Consider the following 27,470-nt stretch of genomic DNA (forward strand, 5'->3'; position numbering starts at 1 on the left):
TGTTCAGAATGGGTCAGTACTCGTCCCAGTGACTGCTTTCTGTGCTCAAAACAATTGGGAGATCCCATCACTGAGCAGATCCTTTCCTTCTCATTATCAGTGTTTGTCTTTCACTCATCTCCTCAATATATTCATTACTATTCTTTACAGGCAGTCACTGAGCTCGCAGAGAAGGGAAACCGGGCGGACAGTTCCAAACTACTCCTAACTCTGGTGATGGAGAAAGGCTCTGGGGCCCGAAGGGTGATGTGGGAATCCTTGGTGAAAATGCGCCACAGGTTACCAAAGCTGAACAAAATACTGAAAGAAATACAGGAACTTGGTACGGTAACATCACCCACTGAATTCAATGACAGATTCAAACACTGCAGATTTTACTATAATATCACCCAGATCTGAATTGATGAAAGTTAATTGTTTTAAACAGGTTCTGATCCATTTGATTACATGAACATCGCAGAATGTTTATCCGAAATACCCGGTAACCTGAAAGGTAAGTGACGAAATGGGGAGTTCAAACCTGTCTGCATGTACAATCTTTACCTGTGGTGTGACCACCTCGTTAAACGTGCTATCCACATAGATCTCAGCCTCGTGGATGCTCCACAGTGACTCCAGATCTGAAACGCGGAACAGCTAGTGGAGAATATTCCCCCCGTTTTGCATTTACTTCAGCTTTACTAGGGCTCCTTGATGCCACACTCAGTCAAATGCTGCCTTGATGTCAAGGCAGTCACTCTCACCTCACCTCTGGAATTCAGTTATTTGTCCATGGTTGGAACAAGGCTGCAATGAGGTTGGAAGCCGAGTGGTCTTGGCGGAACCCAAACCGGCCATTAGTGAGCAGGTTATTGGTGAGTAAGTGCTGTTGATAGCACTGTCGAAGACAGCTTCCATCACGTTGCTGATGATTGAGAGTAGACTGATAGGGTGGCTCGTTCTGGAGCACAGGTCTTCCGCACGACAGCCGGGCTGTTGTCAGGGCCCATAGCCTTTGCTGTATCCAGTGCACTTTCATGATATCTGGAGTGAATTGTATAGGCTGAAGACTGGCTTCTGTGATGGTGGGGCCCTCGGGGAGGCTGGCCCCAAAGTTCTTTTCGCAGAAGATTCTCACGTTCACCGTGTCGAGAATGTTGGGTTTTCTGAACTTTAACTCAAATCAAAATTTAAAAAAAATTCGTTTATGAGATCAGGGTGCCGCTGGCAAGGCCTGCATTTATTGCCCATCCCTAGTTGCCCTTGAGAAGGTGGTGGTGAGCCGCCTTCTTGAACCGCTGCAGTCCGTGTGGTGAAGGTACTCCCATGGTGCTGTTTGGGAGGGAGTTCCAGGAATTTGATCTAGCGATGATGAAAGATCGGTGATACACTTCTAAGTCAGGATGGTGTGTGACTTGGAGGGGAACTTGGAGGTCGTGGTCCCATTTGTCTGCTGCCCTTGTCCTTCTAGGTGGAAGAGGTTGCGGTTTTGGGAGGTGCTGCCGAAGAAGCCTTGGCGAGATGCTGCAGTGTTTCTTGTAGATGGTACACACTGCAGCCACGGTGCGCCGGTGGTGGAGGGAGTGAATGTTTAAGGTGGTGGATGGGGTGACAATCAAGCAGGCTGCTTTGTCCTGGATGGTGTCGAGCTTCTTGAGTGTTGTTGGAGCTGCACTCATCCAGGCAAGTGGAGAGTTCAATCACACTCCTTACTTGTGCCTTGTAGATGGTGGCAAGGCTTTGGGGAGTCTGAAGGTGAGACACTCGCCATAGTATTTATGAGGCTGGTCCAGTTATTTTCAAAATAAATATTTCAATGTTTGCCCAAACCTGATATAAAGATTGGCAAACATTAAAATATTTCTTTTGAAAATCTTCTTAAAACAAATATTTCTATTAAAATGGACAAATTTCAAACTGTGCAAAAGTAAAATTAGTTTCCAGACCCTTAACAGTTGTTTACTAGTAATAACGCTTTAATTCCCCAGTTTCAGCAATTCCTTTCTATCTCACGTTTTGTGAGGAATTGGACAGTGTGCATACTGTCGAAGAGCTGAATTTCTCTTCAGTTTCCCTGATCTGGTATTGACACTGATTCCCGGCTCTGTGGGGTGGGGGGGGGGGGGGGCACAGCGCAGTTAGTTCCGTAGCTGTCATTGACAAGACCACAACTTCAGGATTTTCGCATGCACCTGCTCATGTGCCAAAATCCCGAAGTTGCAGTCAGCTTCAAAGGAGGAATCATGGCAAATGCTGTCAGTTCGCCATCATTCCAACCGCAAATTCTGGGTTCACAATTTCTGAAACACAATATAACAGGATATGATTTCAAAAAGCCTTCGATAAGGTACCCCATAATAGACTGATGAGCAAGGTCAGAGAATGTGGAGTCAGGGGACAAGTAGCAGAATGGATTGCTGGCTGGCTTCAGGACAGAAAGCAGAGAGTAGGAGTAAAGGATAGCTATTCACAGTGGCAGAAGGTGGGTAGTGGTGTTCCACAAGGATCACTGCTGGGACCACTGCTGTTCACAATTCACATTAATGATTTAGACATAGGAATTAAAAACACAATTTTTAAATTTGCAGATGACACCAAATTCTGGGGGGAGGATAGTCAGTACTGAGAAGGACTGCAACAAGTAACAGGAGGCCATTAATAAACTTGCAGAATGGGCATATAATTGGCAGATGAAGTGCAACACAGAAAGATGTGAGGTACTACATTTTGGTAGGAAGAATAGGGAGGTCGCCCATCACTTGGAGGGTGCGAGTCTAGGTGGGGTAGAGCAACAAAGGGATCCCTGAGTAGAAATACACAAATCACTAAATGTTGCGACACAGGTAAGCTAGGCCAAGCACTAGGGTTTATTTCTAGAGGGATAGAATTGAAAAGTAGGGAAGTTATGCTAAACCTGTGTCGAACCTTGGTTAGATCACACTAAGAATACAGTGTACAGTTCTGGTCACCATATTATAAAAAGGCACTGGAGAGGGTGCAGAGAAGATTTACAAGGATGATAACAGTAATGCGAGGGTATACATCTCAGGAAAGGATGAAGAGGCTGGGTCTATTTTCTCTTGATTAAAAGAAGGCTAAGGGGTGACCTAATATATGTCTTTAAAATTATGATACATTTTGATAGAGTGGATACAGAGAGAATGTTTTCACTTGTGGGGAAGAGCATAACTAGAGCCCATCAAGAAAGACAGTCACCAAGAAATCCAACAGGGAATTCAGAAAAACTTCTTTACCCAGAGAGTGGTGAGAATGTGGAACTCGCTACCACAGGGAGTGGTTGAAGCGAATAGTATAGGTACATTTAAGGGGAGGCTGGACAAGCATATGAGGGAGAAGGGAATAGAGGGTTCTGCTGATAGATTTAGATGAGGAAAGGCGGGAGGAGGCTCATGTGAAGCATAAACACCGGCATGGACTGGTTGGGTTTAATGGCCTGTATCCTATGTAATGATTAGGGAAAGCAAATGGCCATTTGTCCCAAATGAGCATTTCTCTATTATAGAGATGAACCCAACTAGCCCTCCTCTCAGTGTATCCACAGAATCGCATTTACTTGTCTCCGTACTCCACTAACACTGCCCCTTTAGTGTTCTTCCCTGATAACTGTTCCCCCGCCCTATAACCCTTGGGGTAAAAAGTTAGCTTGGTTTCCCTTCCTACTTCTGACTTTCAATTTTCTCGGTTACTAATTAATTTGTAAATGTGAGCCTGTTTCTTGCACTAATGTTGGGAATTCCATTAAAACGTTTCAACACAGAAGTCTCTTGCCCAAACAAAGCACAACTAGCCCCCTCAACCTAAACTCCTAATACCTTGAATAATCTTTCTCATTCGCCTCTGTACCTTCACAATGACAGTAACCTTCACCAGTGATCAGGTGACTGTGGAAGTGGAGTTAATACACCAGATAAACAGAGTCCTGAAGCAACAGCAAATTATCTCCTGTTCTTTCACAGCCTGTCTCTCGCTCAGTGCCCACAATACCACAGATAACATGTTCGAGTCCTGATATAAGGACAGTGGATTTCTGTTAAGGATCTGTGAGGATTAAAGAGAGAATTCCAGAGTTTAGGACCAAGAAAGCTGAAAAAAGGCTGGCAATGATGGAATGATGAAAATTTGGAATGCGTAAGAGGCTAGAATTGGAGGAGTGCAGCGATCTCGGGATGTAGGGCTGGAGGAAGCTACAGGGATTGGGAGAGTGAGGTCATGGAGGGATCGGAATGCAAAAATGATTAATTTTAAAATGAGGCATTGCTGGACGCAGCGCTGATGTATGTCAGCGACGAATGGGGTGAGGGGTGAACGGGACTTGGGGCAAGTTAGGTTAGGGGCAGCAGAGTTTTGAATGACCTCAAGTTTCTGGAGGGTGCAAGGTGGGAGGCTGACCAAGAGTGCTTTGGAATAGGGAGGCTGATCAGGAGAGGGTTGGGGTTGTTCATCTGGAGGTAACGTAGACATTGGTATGGGTTTCAGCAGCAGATGAGATGAGGCAAGAGCGGAGACAGCCAATATTATGGAGGTGGAAGTAGGCGGTCTTGGTGATGGACAGGATATGGGGTTGGGATCTCAGTTAAGGATCAAATAATCTGCCGATTGGAACTTACTTCCCTTCCCAGTCTGTCCATCACCCAATGTACAAAATATCATAAATAACGTGCCCAAGTTCTGATAAAATAATCGTGGGCTTCTGACCATTCACAGTCTGTCCCTCTTCCACAGATATCCAATGTCCCATTTCTCATTTCTGAAGATTGTAAGCACCACTGACTGTGCGAATGATTGATCCACTAGAAGTCTACTGTCTTATAACCAGGATTGTGTGTGGATTTGTAATGAACATAATAAATAAGAGCAGGAGGAGGCCATTTGATCCTTCGAGCCTGCTCCGCCATTCAATAAGATCATCGTTGTTCTTCTACCTCATCTCCACTTTCCTGCACTAGCCCCATATCCCTTGATTCCCTTAATATTCAAAAATCTATCAATCTCTGTCTTGAATATACTCAACGACTGAGCCTCCACAGCCCTCTGGGGTAGAGAATTCCAAAGATTCACCACCCTCTGAGTGAAGAAATGTCCCATCATCTCAGTCCTAAATGGTCACCCCTTATTCTGAGACTGTGACCCCTGGTTCTAGACTCCCCAGCCAGGGGAACCATCCTCCCTGCATCTACCCTCTCAAGCTCTGTAAGAATTTTGTATGTTTCAATGAGATCAGCTCCCACTCTTCTGAACTGTAGAGAATATAGGCCTAGTCTACTCAATCTCTCCTCATAGGACAATCCCCCCATCCCAGGAACCAGGCTGGAGAACCTTTGTTACTCTCTCTCTATGCCAAGTATATCTTTCCATGGGTAAGGAGACCAAAACTGTACAAAATACTCCAGCTGTGGTCTCACCAGGGTCCTATACAACTGCAGTAAGATGTCTTTACTCTTGTACTCAAATCCTCTTGTAATAAAGGCCAACATACCATTTGCTTTCCTAATTGCTTGCTTTACCTGCATGTTAAATTTGTGATTTGTGTAAAAGGACACCCAGGTCCCTCTGAACAGCAACATTTCCCAATCTCTCACCATTTAAAAATTTCTGCTTTTCTATTTTTCCTACCAAATTGGACAAATTCACTTTTCTCCACGTAATATTCCATGTTCTTGCCCACGCACTTAGCCTGTCTTTATCCCCTTGAAGCCTTCTTGCAACCTCCTCAGCTTACATTCCCACCCAGCATTGAATCATCAGCAAACTTAGATATATAACATTTGGTTTGCTGATCCAAATCATTGATGTAGACTGTGAATAGCTGAGGCCCAAGCTCTAATCCTTGCGGTACCCTACTAGTTACAGCCTGCCAACGAGAAAATGACCCGTTTATTCCTACTCTCTTCTGTCCGTTAACCAATCCTCAATCCATGCTGGTATATTATCCCCCAATCCCATGAGCCCTAATTTTGTTTAACAACCTCTTGTGTGGTACCTTACTGAATGCCTTCTGAAAATCCAAATACAGGAAACTTTGGTTTATCCGGAGGTTACCTGTCCGGAATGCTCGATCCACCAGCAAATGTCAGGAGCCGTTTCATTAGGTTTTTTTCTTCACGTTCCTTTTTTTTCACCAGTCAGGCTCTGCAAGGTCTCACAAAAGCTGTTGCTAATTTACAGAGATGCTTCCAAGGTACGGGCCGACTGTTTAGAAGCTGTTGCTAAGCAACAGGGTTTGTTGATTCACACGGAGCTGAAAACCTCCATATGTTTCAACATTAGCACTGGTTTGTCCAGCAGTTTTGATGGGACGGTAACAGCTCGGTCCCGTCAGTGCCGGATATCACAAAGTTTCCTGTACACCATATCTACTGACTGGTTCCCCCTTATCTATTCTGCTAGTTACAACCTCAAGAATCTCTAACAGATTCGTCAAACACGATTTCCCTTTCATAAGCACAGTGGCACAGTGGCAAGCACTGTTGCCTCACAGCGCCAGGGACCCGGGTTCAAATCCGGCCTCGGGTAACTGTCTGTGTGGAGTTTGCACATTCTCCCCGTGTTTGCGTGGGTTTCCTCCGGGTGCTCCGGTTTCCTCCCACAGTCCAAAGATGTGCGGGTTAGGATGATTGGCTATGATAAATTGACCCTTAGTGTTAGAGGGATTAAATACGTGGGGTTACGGGGATAGGGTGGGATATGTGTTGGTGTAGGGGTTACGGGGATCGGGTGGGATATGTGTCGGTGCAGGCTCGATGGGCCGAAATGGCCTCTATCAGCACTGTGGGGTTTCTGTGATTCTGTGATAAATCCATTTTGAATCTGCCCAATCCTATTATTATTTTCTAAGTGCCCTGTTATCACTTCCTTAATAATAAATTCTATCATCTTCCCTATGGCTGATATCAGGCTAACCGGTCTGTAGTTCCCCATTTTCTCTCTCCCTCCTTTCTTAAATAATGCGATCACATTTGCTACCTTCCAATCTGCGGGGACCGTTCTAGAATCAAGGGAATTTTGGAAAATGGCATCCAGTGCATCCACTATCTCTATAGCCAACTCTTTCAAAACCCTAGGATGTAGGCCATCAGGTCCAAGGGATTTGTCGGCTTTCAGTCCCATTAATTTCTCCAGTACTTCTTTTTACTAATACTAATTTCTTTCAGTTCCTCATTCTCGCTGAACCCTTGGTTCTCCACTATTTCCAGGAATTTTTTTGCATTTTTCTTCCGCGAAGAGAGACACAACCTATTTATTTAATTTATCTGCCATTTCCTTATTCCCCATTAAAATTTCTCCTGTCTCAGCCTGTAAAGACCCCACATTTACTTTCGCAAATCTTTCCCTTTTTACATAACTACAACAGATTTTGCAGTCTGTTTTTATGTGTCCTCTCATTCTATTTTCCCTTTCATTATCAGTTTCTGGTCCTCTTTTGCTGAATTCTAAAATACACTCCTTAGGCTTACTCCTCTTTTTGGCAACAATGTAAGCATCTTCCTTTGATCTAATACTATCTTTAACGTCTCTTGTTAGCCACGGTAGGAACACTTTTCCTGTGGGGTTTTTGTGCCTTAAAGGAATGTAAATTATGTATTAAATCTTTAAATGCTAGCCATTGTTTGTCTACCATCATAGCTTTTAATGTAGTTTCCCAATCTATCTTAGCCAACTCGTCCCTCATAACTACATAGTTTGCTTTGTTTAGATTTAAGACCCTAGTTTCAGATTTAACTAAATCACTTTTAAACACAATGTAAAATTCTATCATATTATGGTCACTCTTCCCTAAAGGCCCCTTTACTACAAGGTTATTAATTAATGCTTTCTTATTGCACAATACTAGATCTAAAATAGCCTGTTCCCTAATTAGTTCCTCAACATACTGATCTACAAACCTAACTTGCATACATTCCGTGAATTCGTCCTCCACAGTATTACTGCACATTTGGATTGCTCAGTCTTTCTGTAGGTTAAAGTCCCCCATGATTATTGTATTACCCTTGTTACATTCGCCTCTAATTTCCTGATTTGTACTCTGCCCTACGTTACAACTACTGTTTGGGGGGCCGAAACACAACTCCCACCAATGTTTTCAGCCCCTTGCTGTTTCTTAGCTTCACCCAAACTGACTCCACTTCTTAATTCTCAGACGTAAGATGCTTTCTCTCTACGGTCTTTATTCCATCCTTTATTATCAGGGCTAACCCTCCTCCTTTTCCATTTTGCTTAACTCTTCTAGAAGTTAAGTATCCTGAAATATTTAGTTCCCAACCTTGGCCACTTTGCAACTACGTCTCCATTATGGCTATTCGATCATACCTGTTAATTTCTGTCTGCAGTATTAATTCATCCAGATTGTTGTAAATGCTTCACGCATTCAGATATAGTGCCATTAGCTTTAGCTTATTTCTGTTTTTCCCTGATGTCACCTTAGTCACTGATGCCTTATTACCTTTGTTAATCTCTCAGTCCCATCCTGGCGCTCTCTGCTTATTTTTACTCAAAACTCTACTCTGTTCTAGAGCCTTGACATTTCTCTCACTGCTTTTAAATTTACTCTTTCCTGAAGCCTCCCACCCCCCTCCCCTTCATTAGTTTAATGCCCTGTCTGCTGCCCCAGTTATTCGGTTCACCAGGGCACTGGTCCCAGCCCCGTGGAGCCCATGCCAAAGGAACAGCTCCCTCTTTCCCCAGTACTGGTGCCAGTGCCCCATAAATTGACAGCCCTTCCTCCCACACCACTCGTTGAGCCACACAGTTAAACCTCTATTCTGTTTCTCCCTATGTCAATTTGTGCGGCGTTCAGGTACCAATCCATAGATTATTACCTTTGAGGTTCCGTTTTTTAATTTGGAACCTAGCTCCTCAAACTTCCTCAGCAGAACCTCTTTCCTAGTTATACCTCTGTCTTTGGTTCCTACGTGGGCCACGACAACTGGATCCTCCCCCTCCCACTCCAAGTTCTTCTCCAGCCTCGAGGAGATCAATAGTAAAGGGCAGGCTGGAAAGTATTAACCATCAGAGGGAAAAGTCATATCATTGAAACCTGCATGTTCAGTGAATATTAGAATCAAGTGAGGATTGAAACTCTTCTCGGCCATTGTTCACTTTCAAACGAGGTTTCCATTAACTGAGATTTAATTTCTACACGCACCTCTATTGAAGCTGTGAATTAAACCTTGCAAAATTTTACTGAATAATGAAATGTTATTGAGATGTTGTCTTTATGTCAATTCAACTAACATAGAGACCACTTTCTCTCTGTTCTAATTGAAGATGTTCAACAGAAACACAAGGAAACACTCCGGGTACAAACTGAAACCTTGAGAGTGAACACTATCCTAATTAAGGAGAAGGTTAAGATTTTCCAGCTGATTGATCGATACGTTGAAGTAACGATCATTTCTACTGTTCGAGATCGGACACTTGTGGAACATGAATTGCTGGCAAGAGGCCGAGACCATGAAGAGTGGAGAGAGAAACATCTCCGGGGAGAGCTGGAAAAAATCCGAACTGATCAATTGTTCCAGAGCTGTTTTTCCCGGAGAAAATCCAAATCTGGGAGTTCAGGAGCAGTGAGCGGAGTCCCGGGGATTGGAAAAACAACAATGGTACAAAAGATTGTTCATGACTGGGCCACTGGGAAAATATACCCAAACTTTCAATTTGTTTTCAGTTTTAAATTCCGGGATTTGAACGCTATTAACTGTAGAATAAACCTGAGGAATCTGATACTGGATCTGTATCCTTACTTTGGGAATATTCTTAGGGAGCTCTGGAAGAACCCAGAGGGATTGCTGTTTATATTCGATGGTTTGGATGAATTTAAGGACAGCATCGATTTTGCTGACAATCGGAGAAATACTGAACCTCAGCACATGTGCACAGATCCTGAAGACTGGTGTGAAGTGTCTGACATTGTGTACAGTTTAATACAGCACAAGCTGCTCCCAGGATGTTCAGTGCTAGTGACCAGCCGCCCCACTGCATTACATTTATTGGAAAAGGCTGAGATCAGTGTCTGGGCTGAAATCCTGGGATTTGTTGAAGAGCGGAAGGAATTTTTCAACAAGTTTTTTGAAGCTCAGACGGTGGCAGCAGCTGTTTTCAAACACGTGGAAGAGAACGAGATCCTGTACACCATGAGCTACAACCCTTCCTACTGCTTGATACTCGGCCTCTCGCTGGGTCCCTTCTTTACACAAAGAGACAGGAATCAGCAGCGAGTTCCCAAGACCATCACCCAACTATATTCCTGCTTTATATACAACATTCTGAAAAGCCATGGCCGAGAGATTGAAAGCCCACGTGATGTGTTACTGAAGCTTGGTGAGATGGCCTTCACAGGAGTCTCCGAGAAGAAGATTGTGTTTGGAAATGGAGATTTGATTAAGTACAATCTGCAACCTTCCCAGTTCCTGTCTGGGTTCATGATGGAACTTTTGGAGAGAGATGAATCTGTCCAGAGCGTGGTGTACACGTTCCCGCACCTCACCATCCAAGAGTTTGTAGCCGCACTCGCACAATTCCTGACTCCAGATCCCGGGGACATCCTGAAACTCCTCAGAGAAGCCCACAGCAAGGAAGATGGGCGATTTGAGATATTTCTCCGTTTTGTTGCTGGTCTCTCCTCCACACAGGCAGCTCGGCCCCTGGAGTTGTTTCTGGGTCGATTTCTTCATCAAACAACCTACCGAGTGATTGACTGGGTGAAGGAGAAGATTGAAGGACAGATTGGAGACACAGAGAATGGAACTGGTAAAAGGAACCTCCTGAACACATTCCACTACCTGTTTGAGTCTCAGAATATTGCACTAGCTCGGGCCACAGTGGGATCTGTGGAATCACTTACATTTCGTGGATTGACATTGACCCCGATTGACTGTGCGGTCCTGTCTCACATCATTGGATTCTGTGATACAATAAAAGAACTCGATCTAGGAGACTGCTACATTCAGTGTGAAGGACTCCAGCGGTTGGGACCCGTACTGCACAAATGCCATGTGTTGAGGTAACTGTTTATTTGTCTCTAACTGTTGGGCGATTTGAAGAACAGTCAGGGATTGTGTTGTGGCTCCGTAATGTAGGGAAACAAACAGTTCAGTTAAACCAGAGAGAATCAGATTCAACAAAAATATGACCAATAATAAGGGGCTCAGTTAGTAATTCCCTAAGGACTGGAGAAACTAAAATGGACCCTTGTGAACAAGTAGGGATTTTACAGTCTTTATCAGATCAGCAAACACAGGTCACTTCCAGTCTGATAATTTAATTAAATTAATCATATTTAATAAGCATGGCAGCAGAATGTAAACATAAAACATAATCCGGCAGTAAAGATAAAATTGATTTAAAATGTTTTCCACATCCACCATTTCAACTAGAAACAGGAAAGAAACCAGAGTTTAAATCACTAACATTTCGATATTTACTCCAATACCGTGCAGGGTGTTTCCTGTCGAGGGGGTAGTTTCCTGGATTGGGAATATTGGGGAATCGGGAATTCTTTCAGCTGTAATTGTTTACAATTATTCACAGTCCTGAACATTGAGTAAAGATTGATATTCAGGATCTTAAACCTGCTGGTGAAAAGGTTCTAATCTAAACGGAGTGCAGACACACACCAGCCAGCGGTGGGGCCTCGCACACAGCGAGCGGCTCCTGAGTAAACCGGGGGCAGTGAATCCAGGAATTCCCCATGATCCACCCCGTGTGTGTGAGGCCCCGCTCAGGGAGGGAACTTCCAGAAATTCCGCAAAAACATTCGGGCCAGTTGCACCTGAAATATATGTAGGGCCAGTTTAATAGGTATAAAGTGAGCAGTAGTAGCTAACTCCCTGGCACCATGGGTGGGGTTCTGCTGCACAGGACGGGAGGAAAAAGAACGGGAGAGCTATAGTGATAGGGGATTCTATTGTAAGGGGAACAGATAGGAATTTCTGCGGCCGCAAACGAGACTCCAGGATGGTATGTTGGCTCTCTGGTGCAAGGGTCAAGTATGTCTCAGAGAGGCTGCAGGGCATTCTGGAGGGGTAGGAAGAACAGCCAATTGTCATGGTGAATATATGGACCAACAATATAGGTAAAAAAACGGGATGAGGCCCTAAAAGCTTAATATAGAGAGTTAGGAGGTAAATTAAAAAGTAGACCCTCAAAAGTAGTAATCTCAGGATTGCTACCAGTGCCACATGCTAGTCAGAGTAGAAATAGAAGGATATTTCAGATGAATACGTGGCTAGAGGAATATGCAAGGGGGAGCCATTCAAATTCCTGGGACATTGGAACCGGTTCTGGGGGAGGTGGAACCAGTACAAACTGGATGGTTTGCACCTGGGCAGGAATGGGATCGATGTTCTAGGGGGAGTGTTTGCTAGTGCTGTTGGTGAGTGTTTTAACTAAAATGGCAGGGGATTGGGAACCTGTGCAGGGAGACAGAGGAATGGGAAGCAAGCATAGAAGCAAAAGACAGGAAGGAGAAAAGCAAAAGTGGAAGGCAGCGAAATCAAGAGTGTAAATCAAACAGGGCCACAGTAAATAATAATTCAAAAAGGACTAAGAGTGTTAAAAAACAAGCCTTAAGGCTTTGTGTCTGAATGCGAGGAGCATTCATAATAAGGTGGAGGAATTAGCTGCACAAATAGATGTAAACGGACATGATATAATCGGGATTACGGAGACGTGGCTGCAGGGTGACCAAGGCTGGGAATTCAACATCCAGGGTATTCAATATTCAGGAAGGACAGGCCAAAAGGAAAAGGAGGTGAGGTAGCATTTCTGGTTAAAGAGGAGATTAAAACAATAGAAAGGAAGGATATTGGCTCTGATGATGTGGAATCTGTATGGGTAGAGATGAGAAATACCAAGGGGCAGAAAAAGTTAGTGGGAGTTGTATACAGAACCCCAAACAGTAATGCTGAGGTTGGGGATGGCATTAAACGGGAAATTAGAGACGTGTGCAATAAGGGCACAGAAGTTATCATGGGTGACTTTAATCTACTTATAGGTTGCACTAACCAATTAGTAACAATACTGTGGAGGAGGAATTCCTAGAGTGTATACGGGTTGGTTTCCTGGACCAATATGTCAAGGAACCGGCTGGAGATCAGGCCATCTTAGACTGGGTATTAATAATGAGAAAGAATTAATTAGCAACCCTATTGTGCGAGGCCCCTTGCGGAGGAGCGATCATTAGATGATAGAATTCTTCATTAAGATGGAGAGTGAAGTAGTTGACTCAGAGAATAGGGTGCTTATATTTTATATAAAGGAAACTATGATGGTATGAGGCACGAGTTGGCTAGGATGGATTGGGGAACGTTACTTAAGTGGTTGATGGTGGAGAGGCAATGGCAAACATTTAAAGATCACATGGATGAACTACAGAATTTGTTCATCACTGTCTGGCATAAAAATAAAACAAAAAAGTTGACGCAACCGTGGCTAACAAGGGAAATTAGCCAGAAAAATCAGCAAACTTGAGGATCGGGAGCAGTTTAGGATTCAGCAAAGGAGTTATTTTACAACTTCCAAAAAATCAGCTAACTTGAGGATCGGGAGCAGTTTAGGATTCAGCAAAGGAGTTATTTTACAACTTCCAAAAAATATATATTCCACTGAGAAGAAAAGGGTGTAAAAGAAAAGACAGCCATCCGTGGCTAAGTAAAGAAATTAAGGATAGTATTCGACTAAAAGCAAGGGCTTATAAGGTAGCCAAATCTAGTGGGAGGATAGAGGACTGGGAAAACTTTAAAAGACATCAAAAAATAACAAAAAGATTGATTAAGAAAGGGAAGATGGATTATGAAAGTAAATTAGCATAAAATATAAAAAACAGATAGTAAGAGTTTTTATAGTTATATAAAAAGAAAAAGGGTGGCTAAAGTAAATGTTGGTCCCTTAGAGGATGAGACCGGGAAATTAATGGTGGGAAATATGGACATGGCAAAGACACTGAATGAATATTTTGCATCAGTCTTTACAGTAGAAGACAGTAAGAATATCCCAACACTGGACAAACAGGAGGCTAAAGGGGGGGAGGAGCTAAACACGATCAAAATCACTAAGGAAGTGGTACTCGGTAAAATAATGGGACTCAAGGCAAATAAATCACCTGGACCTGATGGCTTACATCCTAGGGTCTTGAGGGAAGTGGCGGCAGGGATTGTGGATGCATTGATAATAATTTTCCAAAACTCCCTGGACTCAGCAAAGGTCCCGGCAGACTGGAAAATTGCTAATGTAACACTCTTATTTAAAAAGGGCAGTAGACAGAAGGCTGGAAACTATAGACCGGTTAGCCTAACATCTGCGGTAGGTAAAATTTTGGAGTCCATTGTAAGGAGACAGTAACAGGACATTTGGATAATCATCATTTAATAGGAAAAGTCAGCATGGTTTTATGAAGGGGAAGTCATGTTTGACAAATTTGCTTGAGGTCTTTGAGGAAGTAACATAGAGGGTGGATAAAGGGGAACCAGTGGACGCAGTGTATTTAGACTTCCAAAAGGCATTTGACAAGGTGCCACACAAAAGATTCTTGCTAAGCTAAAAAATCACGGGTTTGGGGTAATATTCTGGCATGGATAGAGGATTGGCTATCTAACAGAAGGCAGGGAGTTGGGTTAAATGGATAATTCTCAGAATGGCAATCAGTAACTAGTGGTGCTCCGCAGGGGGCGGTGCTGGGCCCCAACTCTTTACAATCTTTTTTACCGATATGGAGGAGGGGACCGAGTGTAACATATCAAAGTTTGCAGATGATACTAAGATGGGAGGGAATGTAGTGAGTGAGGAGGACATAAAAAACCTGCAAGGGGACATAGACAGGCTAAGTAAGTGGGCAGAGATTTGGCAGATGGAATACAATACTGGAAAGTGTGAGGTTATGCACTTTGGCAGGAAAAATCGTAGAGCAAGCTATTATCTTAATGGCAAGAAATTGGAAAGTACTGAAGAACAAAGGGATCTGGGGGTCCTGGTGCACGAAACTCAAAAGATTAGTATGCAGGTGCAGCAAGTGATTAAGAAGGCCAATGGAATGTTGGCTTTCATTGCTAAGGGGATAGAATATAAAAATATGGAGGTATTGCTTCAGATGTACAAGGTATTGGCGAGACCGCACCTGGAATATTGCATACAGTTATGGTGTCCATACTTAAGAAAAGACATACTTGCTCTCGAGTCAGTACAAAGAAGGTTCACTCGGTTAATCCCGGGGATGAGGAGATAGACATATGAGGAGAGGATGAGTAGATTGGGATTCTACTCATTGGAGTTCATAAGAATGAGAGGCGATCTTATTGAAACATATGTGAAGGGGTTGGATCAGGTGGATGCGGGGAGGATGTTCCCGATGATGTGTGAAACTAGAACTAGGGGGCATAGTCTTAGAATAAGGGGCTGCTCTTTCAAAACTGAGATGAGGAGGAACTACTTCACTCAGAGGGTGGAAGGTCAATGGAATATGCTGCCTCAAAAAGCTGTAGAAGCTACATCATTACATAAATTTAAAATAGAAATAGACAGTTTCCTAGAAGTAAAGGGAATTAAGGGTTACGGGGAGCGGGCAGGGATTTGGACATGAGTCTAGTTTCGGATCGGACATGGCCCTGTGGGTAGCGGAGCGGGCCCAGGGGCCGTGTAGCCTTATCCTGCTCCTATTTCGTGTGTCTAATTCTGTTAGATTCAGGAGATGGTTCTGTGATAGTGGATTGGCGGTTAGGATCAGATCAGCCATGATCTTATTAAATGGCTCGAGGGGCCGATTGGCCTACTCCTGCTCCTATTTCTTATGTTCTTTTGTTCTTATGACAAAATGATAAATTAAGAGGGGGAAAATAGAGTATGAGAGTAACTTTTCGGGGAACATAAAAACTGATTGTAAAAGCTTCTACAGATATGTGAAGAGAAAAAGATTATTGAATCAAGCGTAGGTCCCTTGCAGTCAGAATTGGGGGGACTTATATTGGGTAAAAAAGAATGGTTGACCAATTAAATGCATAATTTGGTTCTGTCTTCACAAAGGAGGACACAGATAACCCCCCAGAGATGTCGAGGAACATAGGGTCTAATGAGAGGGAGGAACTGAATGAAAACAGTGACAGGATCTGAAAAAGTCAACATGTATTTATAAAGGGTAAATCGTGCTTGATTAATCTACTGGAATATTTTGAGGATGTAACTGGTAAAATAGATAAGTGAGAACCAGTGGATGTGGTGTATTTGGACTTTCAGAAGGCTTTCGATAAGTTCGTGTATAACAGATTAGCGTGTAAAGTTAAGGCACATGGGATTGGGGCAAGGTACTGACTTGGATAGAGCACTGGTTGGCAGACAGAAAGCAAAGAGTTGGAATAAACTGGTCTTTTTCCGAGTGGCAGGCAGTGACTAGTGGGGTACCGCAACCCCTTCGAGCCTGCTCCGCCATTCAATTGGATCATGGCTGATCATCCAAATTCAGTACCCTGTCCCTACCTTACATAAGAACATAAGAAATAGGAGCAGGGGTAGGCCAACCGGCCCCTCGAGCCTGCTCCACCATTCAATAAGATCATGGCTGATCTGATCCTAACCTCAAATCTTCTATCACTGTGCATCCACCCGAACCCATGTGATCTCCCGGGAGAGGCGAAAAACCAGATAAAGACCCAATGGCCAATTTGGGAAAAAAAATCTGGGAAATTCCTCTCTGACCCATCTAGGCGATCGAAATTCTTCCAGGAGATCACTCTATCCCTATATTTTCTACAGTACTTACCTTCTGTAAAGGCGATCTCCACCCCAGCCAGGAACAGGAATAAAACCATCTCCTGAAATCTAACACAGAATTAGAACACAAGAAGTAGGAGCAGAACCAGGCTGCACGGCCCCTGGGCCCACTCCACTACCCACAAGGCCATGACCATTCCGAACCTAGACTCATGTCCAATTTCCTGCCCACTCCCCGTAACCCTTAATTCCCTTTACTTCTTGGAAACTATCTATTTCTGTTTTAAATTTATATAATGATGTAGCTTCCACAGCTTTCTGGGGCAGCAAATTCCACAAACCTACCACCCTCTGAGTGAAGAAGTTTCTCCTCATCTCAGTTTTGAAAGAGCAGCCCCTTATTTTAAGATTATGCCCCCTAGTTCTAATTTCACCCATCATTGGGAACATCCTCACCGCATCCACCCGATCAAGCCCCTTCACAATCTTATATGTTTCAATAAGATCGCCTCTCATTCTTCTGAACACCAATGAGTAGAGTCCCAATCTACTCAACCTCTCCTCATATGACCACCCCCTCATCCCCGGGATTAACCGAGTGAACCTTCTTTGTACTGACTCGAGAGCAAGTATGTCTTTTCTTAAGTATGGACACCAAAACTGTATGCAGTATTCCAGGTGCGGTCTCACCAATACCTTGTACAACTGCAGGAATACCTCCCTGTTTTTATATTCCATCCACCTAGCAATAAAAGCCAACATTCCATTGGCCTTCTTGATCACTTGCTGCACCTGCATACTAACTTTTTGAGTTTCGTGCACCAGGACCCCCAGATCCCTTTGTACTACAGTACTTTCCCGTTTCTTGCCATTAAGATAATAACTTACTCTATGATTTTTCCTGCCAAAGTGCATAACCTCACACTTTCCAGTATTGTATTCCATCTGCCAAATCTCTGCCCACTTACTTAGCCAGTCTATGTCCCTTTGCAGGTTTTTTATGTCCTCCTCACTCACTACTTTCCATCCCATCTTTGTATCATCTGCAAACTTTGACATGTTGCACTCGGTCCCCTCCTCCAAATCGTTAATATAGATTGTAAAGTGTTGGGGACCCCTGTGGAACACCACTAGTTACTGATTGCCTGTCCGAGAATGAATCATTTATCCCAGCTCTCTGCCTTCTGTCAGATAGCAAAGAGTTGGAATAAATGGGTCTTTTTCTGAGTGGCAGGCAGTGACTGGTGGGGTACTCCGGGGATCGATGCTAGGATCCCAGCTATTCACAATATACATTAATGATCTAGACGAGGCAATTAGAAGTCATATCTTCAAGTTTGCAGGTGACACAAAGCTGGGTGCGCGTGTGTATGCTTTGAGGAAGATGCCGAGAAACTCCAGTTTGATTTGGACAGGCTGGGTGATTGGGTGGATGCATTGCAGATGCAGTATAATGTGGATAAATGCGAGGTTATCCACTTTGCTGGCAAAAACAAAAAGGCAGTTTATTATTTGAAAGGCAATAGATTGGGAGAAGGGGATGTGCAACGAGACCTGGGTGTCCTTGTGCACCAGTCGCTGAAGGTAAGCATGCAGGTGCAGCAGGCGGTTAAGAAGGCAATTTGTATGTTAGCCTTCATAGCGAGAGGGTTCGAGTACAGGAAGAAGGATGACTTGCTGCAGTTGTAGAGGGCCTTGGTGAGACCACACCTTAAGTAATGTGTGCAGTTTTGGTCGCCTTATCTGAGGAAGGATGTTCTTGCCATGGAGGGAGTGCAGCGAAGATTCACCAGACTGATACCTGGGATGGCAGGAATGATGTATGAAGAGAGATTGGGTCGATTGGGCTTGTATTCGCTAGAGTTTAGAAGAATGAGAGGGGATATCATTGAAACTTATAAAATTTTAACAGGACTAGACAGACTAGATGGAGGAAGGATGTTCCCGATGGTGGGTACGTCCAGAACCAAGGGTCACAGACTAAGGATACGGGGTAAGCCATTTATGGCTGAGATGAGGAGGAATTTCTTCACCCAGAGGGTGGTGAACCTGTGGAATTCTCTACCACAGAAGGCAGTTGAAGTCAATTCTTTAACTGTATTCAAGAAGGAGTTAGATATATTCCTTAAGTCTAAAGGGATCAAGGGATATGGGGAGAAAGCAGGGAAAGGGTACTGAGTTTGGATCATCAGCTATGATCTCATTAAATGGCGGAGCAGGCTCGAGCGTCTGAATGGCCTACTCCTGCTCCTATCTTCTATGTTTCTATGTTCCTGTGACTCCCCTCCCCTATCAACTTGGAGCACAGGGACATTTAAAACTTGTAACGGGGCAAATTAAACTCTATTGCTGCTATTGACTAACATTCATTATAAGCCCTCTGAATCCCACAGCTACCTGGAATACAGTTCCTCCCACCTCACTTTCTGTAAGGACGCTGGCCCATTCTCCCAGTTTTTCTGACGATACTATGTTCCATACTATTGAATCCGACGTATCATCCTTGGTCCTCAACCGAGAATACCTCTCTACCGTGGTTGACATGGCTCTTGACCGTGTCCATTCTGTTTCATGCACTTCCACTCTCACCCCTTCCCATGACACCCGAAACCACGATAGGCTTCTCCTTGTCTTCACCTTTCACCCCACTGGCCTCCGCATTCAACGGATCATCCTCCGCTATTTCTGCCACATCCAGCGTGATCCCACCAGCAAACACATCTTCCCCTCACCTCCCCTTTCAGCATTCGGAAGGGGTCGCTTCCTGCACGACACCCTGGATCACTCCTCAATCACCCCCAACAACCCTTCCCCTTTGCCCGGCGCCTTCCCATGCAAGTGCAGGAAATGCAACACGTGCCCTTTTACCTCCTCCCTTCCTACTGTCCAGGGCCCCAAACACCCCTTCCAGGTGAAACAGTGATGTACTTGTTGTACTTGCAATTTAGTATATGGTATGCGCTGCTCACGCTGCAGTCTCCTCTACATTGGGGAGACCAAACGGAGATTGGGCGACTGCTTTGCGGAACACCTCTGCTCAGACCGTAAGTCTGACCCCGAGCTTCTGGTCGCCTGTCACTTGAAGTCTCTGCTCCACTCCCACTCTGATCTCTCCGTTCTCGGCCTCTTACAGTCTTCCAACAATGTTCATCATAAGATCGAGGAACAGTATCTCATCTTTCAATTAGGCACTTTACAGCAGAAATGAGACAAGTTTCTGCCAACATGCCATGGCCGGTCACTGAGCTCCAGGAGGGTAATACTGTGAGGGTAATTCCCAGTGTGGGCGAGCTGTCAACCCGCCGCCACGCGCTTTTCACAAATGTCGGGTCTGTCAGCGCTAAGCAGACCCGACACGTAGCGGCAGGAGAGGCAATTCAGGTCATTATGACCTTGTTAACAAAGGATTAACAACTATTATCAGCTCAGCTTCAGAGTTTTCCAGTTCACCCATGTGGTCCACGCTGCTCGGGGATCACGTCAGGTAAGCAGGGCAGGAGTTGAATGGCCATGGAATCATTTCATTACTTGACAGCTGGAAATGTGCTATAAAAGATCCCATCACACAGCTGTTCACTTTTCAAGCAAAGAGGCTGTTGCTTTCTGCATTTGGAAGACAGATTTAACTTTATGCAGGTTGCATGTGCTTGGAGCAAACTCTCTATCCAGTGTCACCTCATTGGAACAACCTCTCTCACCATTGACAGATTGCTTCTGACGTCTCAAATTCACCTGCCATCTATGACATCAGCATGGGTATGGTTTATACTGACTCACCTTGGGCCTCAGAATCCCACCACCATCAGCCCCAACACCCGCAGCACCAGTCATACCAGCAGCACCAACAACAACACCAACCTTCTCCGCAACTCCTGATGCTGCACAGCACAGAGGGCATCAACACCCGACCACATTGCTGACCGGGTCGCCAGAGATGGCCTCACCATGGCCAGAATTTCTTCACTTGACGCTGCATGCCCTGGATGACACATGATGCGCCAGGTTAACACCAGCCCACACCAATAACACAAAGCATCCCTACAATGCCCAAACCATTCCTGTCACACTCATCAACATTGCAAGGGGTTCCGTTATGTCTCACCATTCACTGCAACTCACTAAGCCACTTCGAAACGTGCACACAATTATGTCCAGGAACGGAAAGTGTTGAAAATAAAGATTTCAATGTTAGACACCATATTAAAAGAAACCTCGCATGAACATGGGCTAAAACACACAATTGCCTACCCTTGTGTGTTGTTAGTTGGTATGATTGGACTAGGTTGAGGGTGAGTGTGAGGGGTGGCGAGTGAGATGGGGATGTGATAATATAGATAGAGATGGGTGGATGTGCAAGGTAAGTTGGTGAGAGTAAAAATGTGCAGGAGTAGGGTAGGGAAGGCAGAGTGATGGGGATGTGATAATATAGAGGGAGATGGGGGAGGTGCAAGGTAAGTTGGTGTGAGTAAGGATGTTCAGGAGTAGGGTAGGGAAGGCAGAGTGATGGGGATGTGATCAGAGGCACAGCCGGATGAGGTGAAGTGTGGCTTTGCAGTAAAGTTTTGTGATCTACTCAAACCATTGAAAGGTTTGTGTCACTGCAGGCTGGTCCTCCCGACGACATCCCTGCTTGAGACCCACTGTGCAATGTGCAACCAGGCTGTGTGGGTCTCTTCCACCCCTTCGAAGTGACGAGAAACTCCCTGCGGGCTGTGGCTCCCTCCATAATCATCGAGAGGGAGTTCTGGGAGAGCCTGGGTGCAGCCGAGCTCCTCTGTGCAGATGTTGTCAGTGTTTGTAGAACCTCAATACTGTAGAACACTGAGAGCACAATAGGCAAAGTCAATGTGTGTGTCTTCAAATGAGGTCACCAAACGCGCTTCCTGCAATTCCCCAGAGCGAGGCCGTGAACCCCGGCCCAACCCGACCCCGGCCGCACCAGACACTCCCCCGAACACGACACCGCCCCCCCGACCCCGGCCATCCCCTGACCCCGACCCTCCCCTGACCCCGACCCGACCCTCCCCCGACCTCGACCCCGCCCCCGACGCTCCCATGACCCCGATCCGACCCTGGCCTCGCCCGACCCGGCCCCAGCCCCACCTGACCCTCCCCTGGCACCGGCCCCCCGACCCCGGCCCCCCGAACCGGCCCCACCCAACCCTCCCCCGACCCAGACACCGACCTCCCTCGCCCCTCCCTCGACCCTCCACCGACCCCGACCTCCTCCGACCCCCAACTGACCCCGGCACCACCCGACCGCCACAGACCTCGGATCCCCAACCCTCCACCGACCCCAGCCTCACCCGAACCACCCAGGTGGGAAATCGCGGGGGAAACAGGATAATTAATGTCCTGAAGCACTTTCAGTGATTGCTGTAATAACCCAGAGAGAAAAATATGTCAGATCCGGGCTATGATTCAGTTTGTTTCTCTCTCTATTTGTGTTTAGACTGAGTGGCAATAAACTGGGAGATTCAGGAGTGAAACGACTGTCTGCAGCTCTGAAGAACCCGGACTGTAAAATACAGACACTGCAGTAAGTACCAGACTGTGTGAGATTGTGTTTGTAATAACTGGATGTCTGACACTGAACTTTATTATTAGAATCAGTAATAGTGTTATTAATAAACTCTGGGGATTTACTCTGATTCCTGTTATTTCTTTCTCTGATCCCCAGGCTGGATTCTGTCGGTCTCACATATTCTTGTGCCAAGGATCTCACCTCCGCTCTCAGTACAAACCGCTCACTGACGGATCTGAACCTGAGTTATAATAAACTGGGAGATTCAGGAGTGAAACTATTGTCTGTGGCTCTGAGGAACACGGACTGTAAAATACAGAAACTGGGGTAAGTTCCAGACTGTGTGAGATTATGCTTATAATAACTGGATGTTGGACACTGAACATTATTTGTATCAATAATAGTGTTATTAATAAACGCTGGGGATTGACTCTGAATCCTTTTATTTCTCTCTCTGATCCCCAGTCTGGATGGTGTGGGTCTCACAGATTCTTGTGCCGAGGATTTCGCCTCTGCATCCAACCCCGGCCCCATCCCGATCCTCCACCGACCCCAACCTCCGGCGAACCTCCAACGTCCCCGGCCCCATCCCGACCCTCATCGCCCCCAACCCTCCCCTGACCCCACCCGAACCCGACCTCCCACGACCCTCCACCGAGTCCGACCTCCCCCGACCCTCCACCAAACCCGACCCCACCTGACCCTCCACCGACCACGACCTCCCCTGAAACTCCCCCATACCCGACCCCACCTGACCCCGACCTCACCCGACCCTCCACTGACCCCGACCCCGACCTCCTCCGACACTCCACCGACCCCGACCTCCACCGACCCTGATGCCACCCGACCCCGACCTCCCCCGACCTTCTCCCGACCCCGACCCCACCCTATCCTCCAGAGACCCCGACCTCCCCCGACCCTCCACCGACCCCAGCCCCACTTGACCCTCCTCCGACCCCGACCCAACCTCCCATGACACTCCACCGACCCCGACATGCCCCGACCCTCCACCAATCCCACCATCCCCGACCCTCCACCGACTCCGACCCCACCTGACACTCCTCAGAACCCGAAACTACACTGACCCCGGCACCGACCTCCCCGGACCTGCCACCAAACCCGAACCCACCCAACCCCGACCTCCCCCGACCATCCACCGACCGCAACCACACACTACCCTCCACCGAACCCGACCCCCCCGACCCTCCACCGACCCCGGACCCACCCAAACCCGAACTCCCCCGACCCTCCAGCGGCCCCAACCTCCCCGGACCCTAACACTCCCCCGTCCCCACCCGACCCTCCACCGTCCACAACATCCCCCGTTCCGACCCCAACCCCAGCTGACCCCGACCCCACCCGACCCTCCACCAACCCCGGCCCCAACCGACACTCCACTGACCACGGCCCCACCCAACCTTCCACCCGCCACCGGACCCACCCGACCCGACCACGGCCCCACCCGACCCTCCACTGGCCCCGGCCCCACTCGAACCTCCACTGAACCTGGCCCCACCTGACCCTCCACTGAACCTGGCCCCACCCGACCCTCCACCGACCCCGTCCCCCCCGACCAGAGCCCCACACAACCCCGACGTTCCCCGACCCGCAACCGACCACACCCGATCCCGGCCTCCCCTGACCTTTCACCAACCCCGACCTCCCCGACCCTCCCCCTACCCTGACCCCACCCGAAACCAACCTCCCCCGACCCGCCACCGACACCGATCCCACCCCACCCTCCACATACCCTGGCCTCACCAGACCTGACCCTCCACTGGCCCCGACACCACCCGACCCTCCACCAACCCCGACCACACCCGACCCTCCACCGACACCGGCCCCGCCCGACCCTCCACCGACCCCGAACCCACCCGGCCCTGACAACGACCTACCCGACACCCCACCAACCCCGACCTCCCCCGACCCACCGCTGACCCTCTCCCCACCTGACCATCCCCTGACCCCGACCCCACCCGACATCGGCCACGACCCCACCCGCCCCTCCACTGACCCTGGCCCCACCCGGCCCTCCACTGACCCCATCCGACCTTCCACTGACACCGGCCCCACCTGACCCTCGCCCGAACCTCCCCTGACCCCGGCCCAACCCGACCCTCCACCGAACCCACCCAACCTTCCACCGACCCCGGCCACACCTGACCCTCCACTGTCCCCACCCGACCCCCCCCAACCTCGGCCCAACCCTAAAATCCACCGACCCTGGCCCCACCCGACCCTCCACTGACCCCAGCCCCACCCGATCCTCCACCGATCACGGCCCCACCTGACACTCCACTGACCCCGACCCCATCTGACCTTCCACTGACCCCGGCCCCACCCGACCCTCCATTGAACCCGGCCCCCACCCAATCCTCCACCTACCCCGAACCTCCACCGACCCCGACACCAGCCGACCCCGGCACCACCCGACCCTCCACCGACCCCTGCCCCACACGACCCACATGCAACCCCGGCCTCACCCGACCCCCACCGAACCTGGCCCCACCCGACACTCCACCAACCCCGACCTCAGCCGACCCTGACCCCACCCGACCCTCCACCAACCCCGGCCCCACCCGACACTCCACCAACCCCGGCCCCATCCAACATTCCACTGACCCCGGCCCCACCCGACCCTCCACCGACCCCCGCCCCACCCGACCCTCCACCGACCTCACCTTATTAATAAACTCTGGGGATTTCCTCTGATTCCTGTTATTTCTTTCTCTGATCCCCAGGCTGTGCGGTGTCGGTCTCACAGATTCTTGTGCTGAGGGTCTCACCTCCGCTCTCAGTGCAAACCACTCACTGACGCATCTGGATCTGAGCAGCAGTGAAATGGGCGATAATAACCTGGGAGATTCAGGAGTGAAACAATTGTCTGCGGCTCTGAGGAACCCGGACTGTAAAATACAGAAACTGGGGTAAGTACCAGACTGTGTGAGATTGTGTTTATAATAACTGGGTGTCTGACACTGAACATAATTATTAGTATCAGTAATAGTGTTATTAATAAACTCTGGGGATTTTCTCTGAGTCCTGTTATTTCTCTCTGATCCCCAGGCTGTGTGGTGTCGGTCTCACAGATTCTTGTGCCGGGGATCTCGCCTCTGTTCTCAGTACAAACCGCTCACTGACTGATTTGGACCTGAGTTATAATAAACTGGGAGATTCAGGAGTGAAACTACTGTCTGTGGCTCTGAGGACCCCGGAGTGTAAAATACAGAAACTGGGGTAAGTACCAGATTGTGTGAGATTGTGTTTTTAATAACCGGATGTCTGACACTGAACATTATTATGAGTATCAGTAATAATGTTATTAATAATCTCTGGGGATTTACTCTGATTCCTGTTATTTCTCTCTCTGATCCCCAGGCTATGGGATGTCGGTCTCACAGATTCTTGTGTTGAGGATCTCGCCTCCGCTCTCAGTACAAACCGCTCACTGATGGATCTGAACCTGGGTTATAATAAACTGGGAGATTCAGGTGTGAAAATACTGTCTGCTGCTCTGAGGAACCCGGACTGTAAAATACAGAAACTGGAGTAAGTACCAGACTGTGTGAGCTTGTGTTTATAATAGCTGGATATCTGACACTGAACATTATTATTCGTATCAGTAATAATGTTGTTAATAAACTCTGATGATTTGCTCTGATTCCTGTTATTTCTCTCTCTGATCCCCAGGCTATGGGATGTCGGTCTCACAGATTCTTGTGCCGAGGATCTCGCCTTCGCTCTCAGTTCAAACCGCTCACTGATGGATCTGAACCTGGGTTATAATAAACTGGGAGATTCAGGAGTGAAACTACTGTCTGCGGCTCTAAGGAACCCAGACTGTAAAATACAGAAACTGGAGTAAGTACCAGATTGTGTGAGATTCTGTTTATAATAACTGGATGTCTGACACTGAACATTATTGTTAGTATCAGTAATAGTGTTATTAGTAAACTCTGGGGATTGACACTGATTCCTGTTATTTCTCTTTGACCCCCAGACTACAGGCTGTCGGTCTCACAGATTCTTGTGCCGAGGATCTCGCCTCCGCTCTCAGTACAATCCAGTCACTGACGGATCTGGACCTGGGATCAAACTACTTCACAGACCGATCTGTCCCCGCTTTCCGCCACCTCATATGCACCCGCGGGAGTCTGGAGTGGATCCGGTGAGTGCTTGTGTTAAAGTTTAATGTAATAATTAAAATATCAATGGGATTCAGTCACTTTTCTGGATAATTTTGTCTGTAATTATTATTGAAATATTAACCCCAATCTCGCGGTTATTTACACTTGTTCAATCTGTTTATTTCCTGTTTAATCTTTAATCTGTTTCAGGCTGGGGAATCAGTTCAGTTCATCCGGAAAACAACAGCTGGAGTTACTGCAGGGAACAAGATCCGGACTGAGAGTGATTGTGTGACCATTCCAAGTGATGACGTCACTGCTCCCATTGTGTGACCATTCCAAGTGATGACATCACTGCTCCCATTGTGTGACCATTCCAAGTGATGATGTCACTGCTCCCATTGTGTGAACATTCCAAGTGATGACGTCACTGCTCCCATTGTGTGACCATTCCAAGTGATGACGTCACTGCTCCCATTGTGTGAACATTCCAAGTGATGACGTCACTGCTCCCATTGTGTGACCATTCCAAGTGATGACATCACTGCTCCCATTGTGTGACCATTCCAAGTGATGACATCACTGCTCCCATTGTGTGACCATTTCCGGCTGTTGATTTTATTTTAATTAAATTAAGGGTTTCCAGCTCGAGCTGATCGCGTCATCTCCCATTGTGAGGTCAGAGGCCCAGCCACAGAGTCACGTGACTCAGCCGCTCCCAGGCTGCACCCCTTTCAAAATGGATGTGAAAGTTTCTGCAAATTGCAGAATCTGTGAGTGTGTCTGTGTGAGTGGGTGTCTGTGTTTCTGCAAATTGCATAGTCTGTGAGTGTGTCTGTGTGTGAGTGGGTGTCTGTGTTTCTTCAAATTGCATAGTCTGTGAGTGTGTCTGTGTGAGTGGGTGTCTGTGTTTCTGCAAATTGCATAGTCTGTGAGTGTGTCTGTGTGTGAGTGGGTGTCTGTGTTTCTGCAAATTGCAGAGTCTGTGTGAATGTGTCTGTATGTGAGTGAGTGTATGCAAATTGCAGAGTCTGTGTGAGTGTGTGTGTATGTGAGTGGGTGTCTGTGTGTCTGCAAATTGCAGAGTCTGTGTGAATGTGTCTGTATGTGAGTGAGTGTATGGA

At 47.0% G+C, this 27,470-nt stretch overlaps 1 protein-coding gene across 1 annotated transcript; it reads left to right on the forward strand.

Moving 5' to 3' along the window:
- Positions 1-427: 427 nt before the first annotated feature.
- Positions 428-26,997, forward strand: LOC147084741 (NACHT, LRR and PYD domains-containing protein 3-like). Its single transcript, XM_085979495.1, has 10 exons — positions 428-493; positions 9,265-10,999; positions 22,148-22,234; positions 22,376-22,546; positions 24,961-25,146; positions 25,286-25,456; positions 25,598-25,768; positions 25,910-26,080; positions 26,220-26,387; positions 26,557-26,997. Exons 1-10 carry the CDS (start codon positions 448-450, stop codon positions 26,639-26,641), a joined length of 2,991 nt encoding a protein of 996 aa, XP_085835621.1. The 5' UTR covers positions 428-447; the 3' UTR covers positions 26,642-26,997.
- The last annotated feature ends 473 nt before the right edge of the window (positions 26,998-27,470 follow it).

This window comes from Somniosus microcephalus, unplaced genomic scaffold (genome assembly GCF_052327205.1).
Source record: "Somniosus microcephalus isolate GS21.2 unplaced genomic scaffold, FLI_Smic_1.0 unresolved_chr9, whole genome shotgun sequence".
NCBI classification, from domain to species: Eukaryota; Metazoa; Chordata; class Chondrichthyes; order Squaliformes; family Somniosidae; genus Somniosus; species Somniosus microcephalus.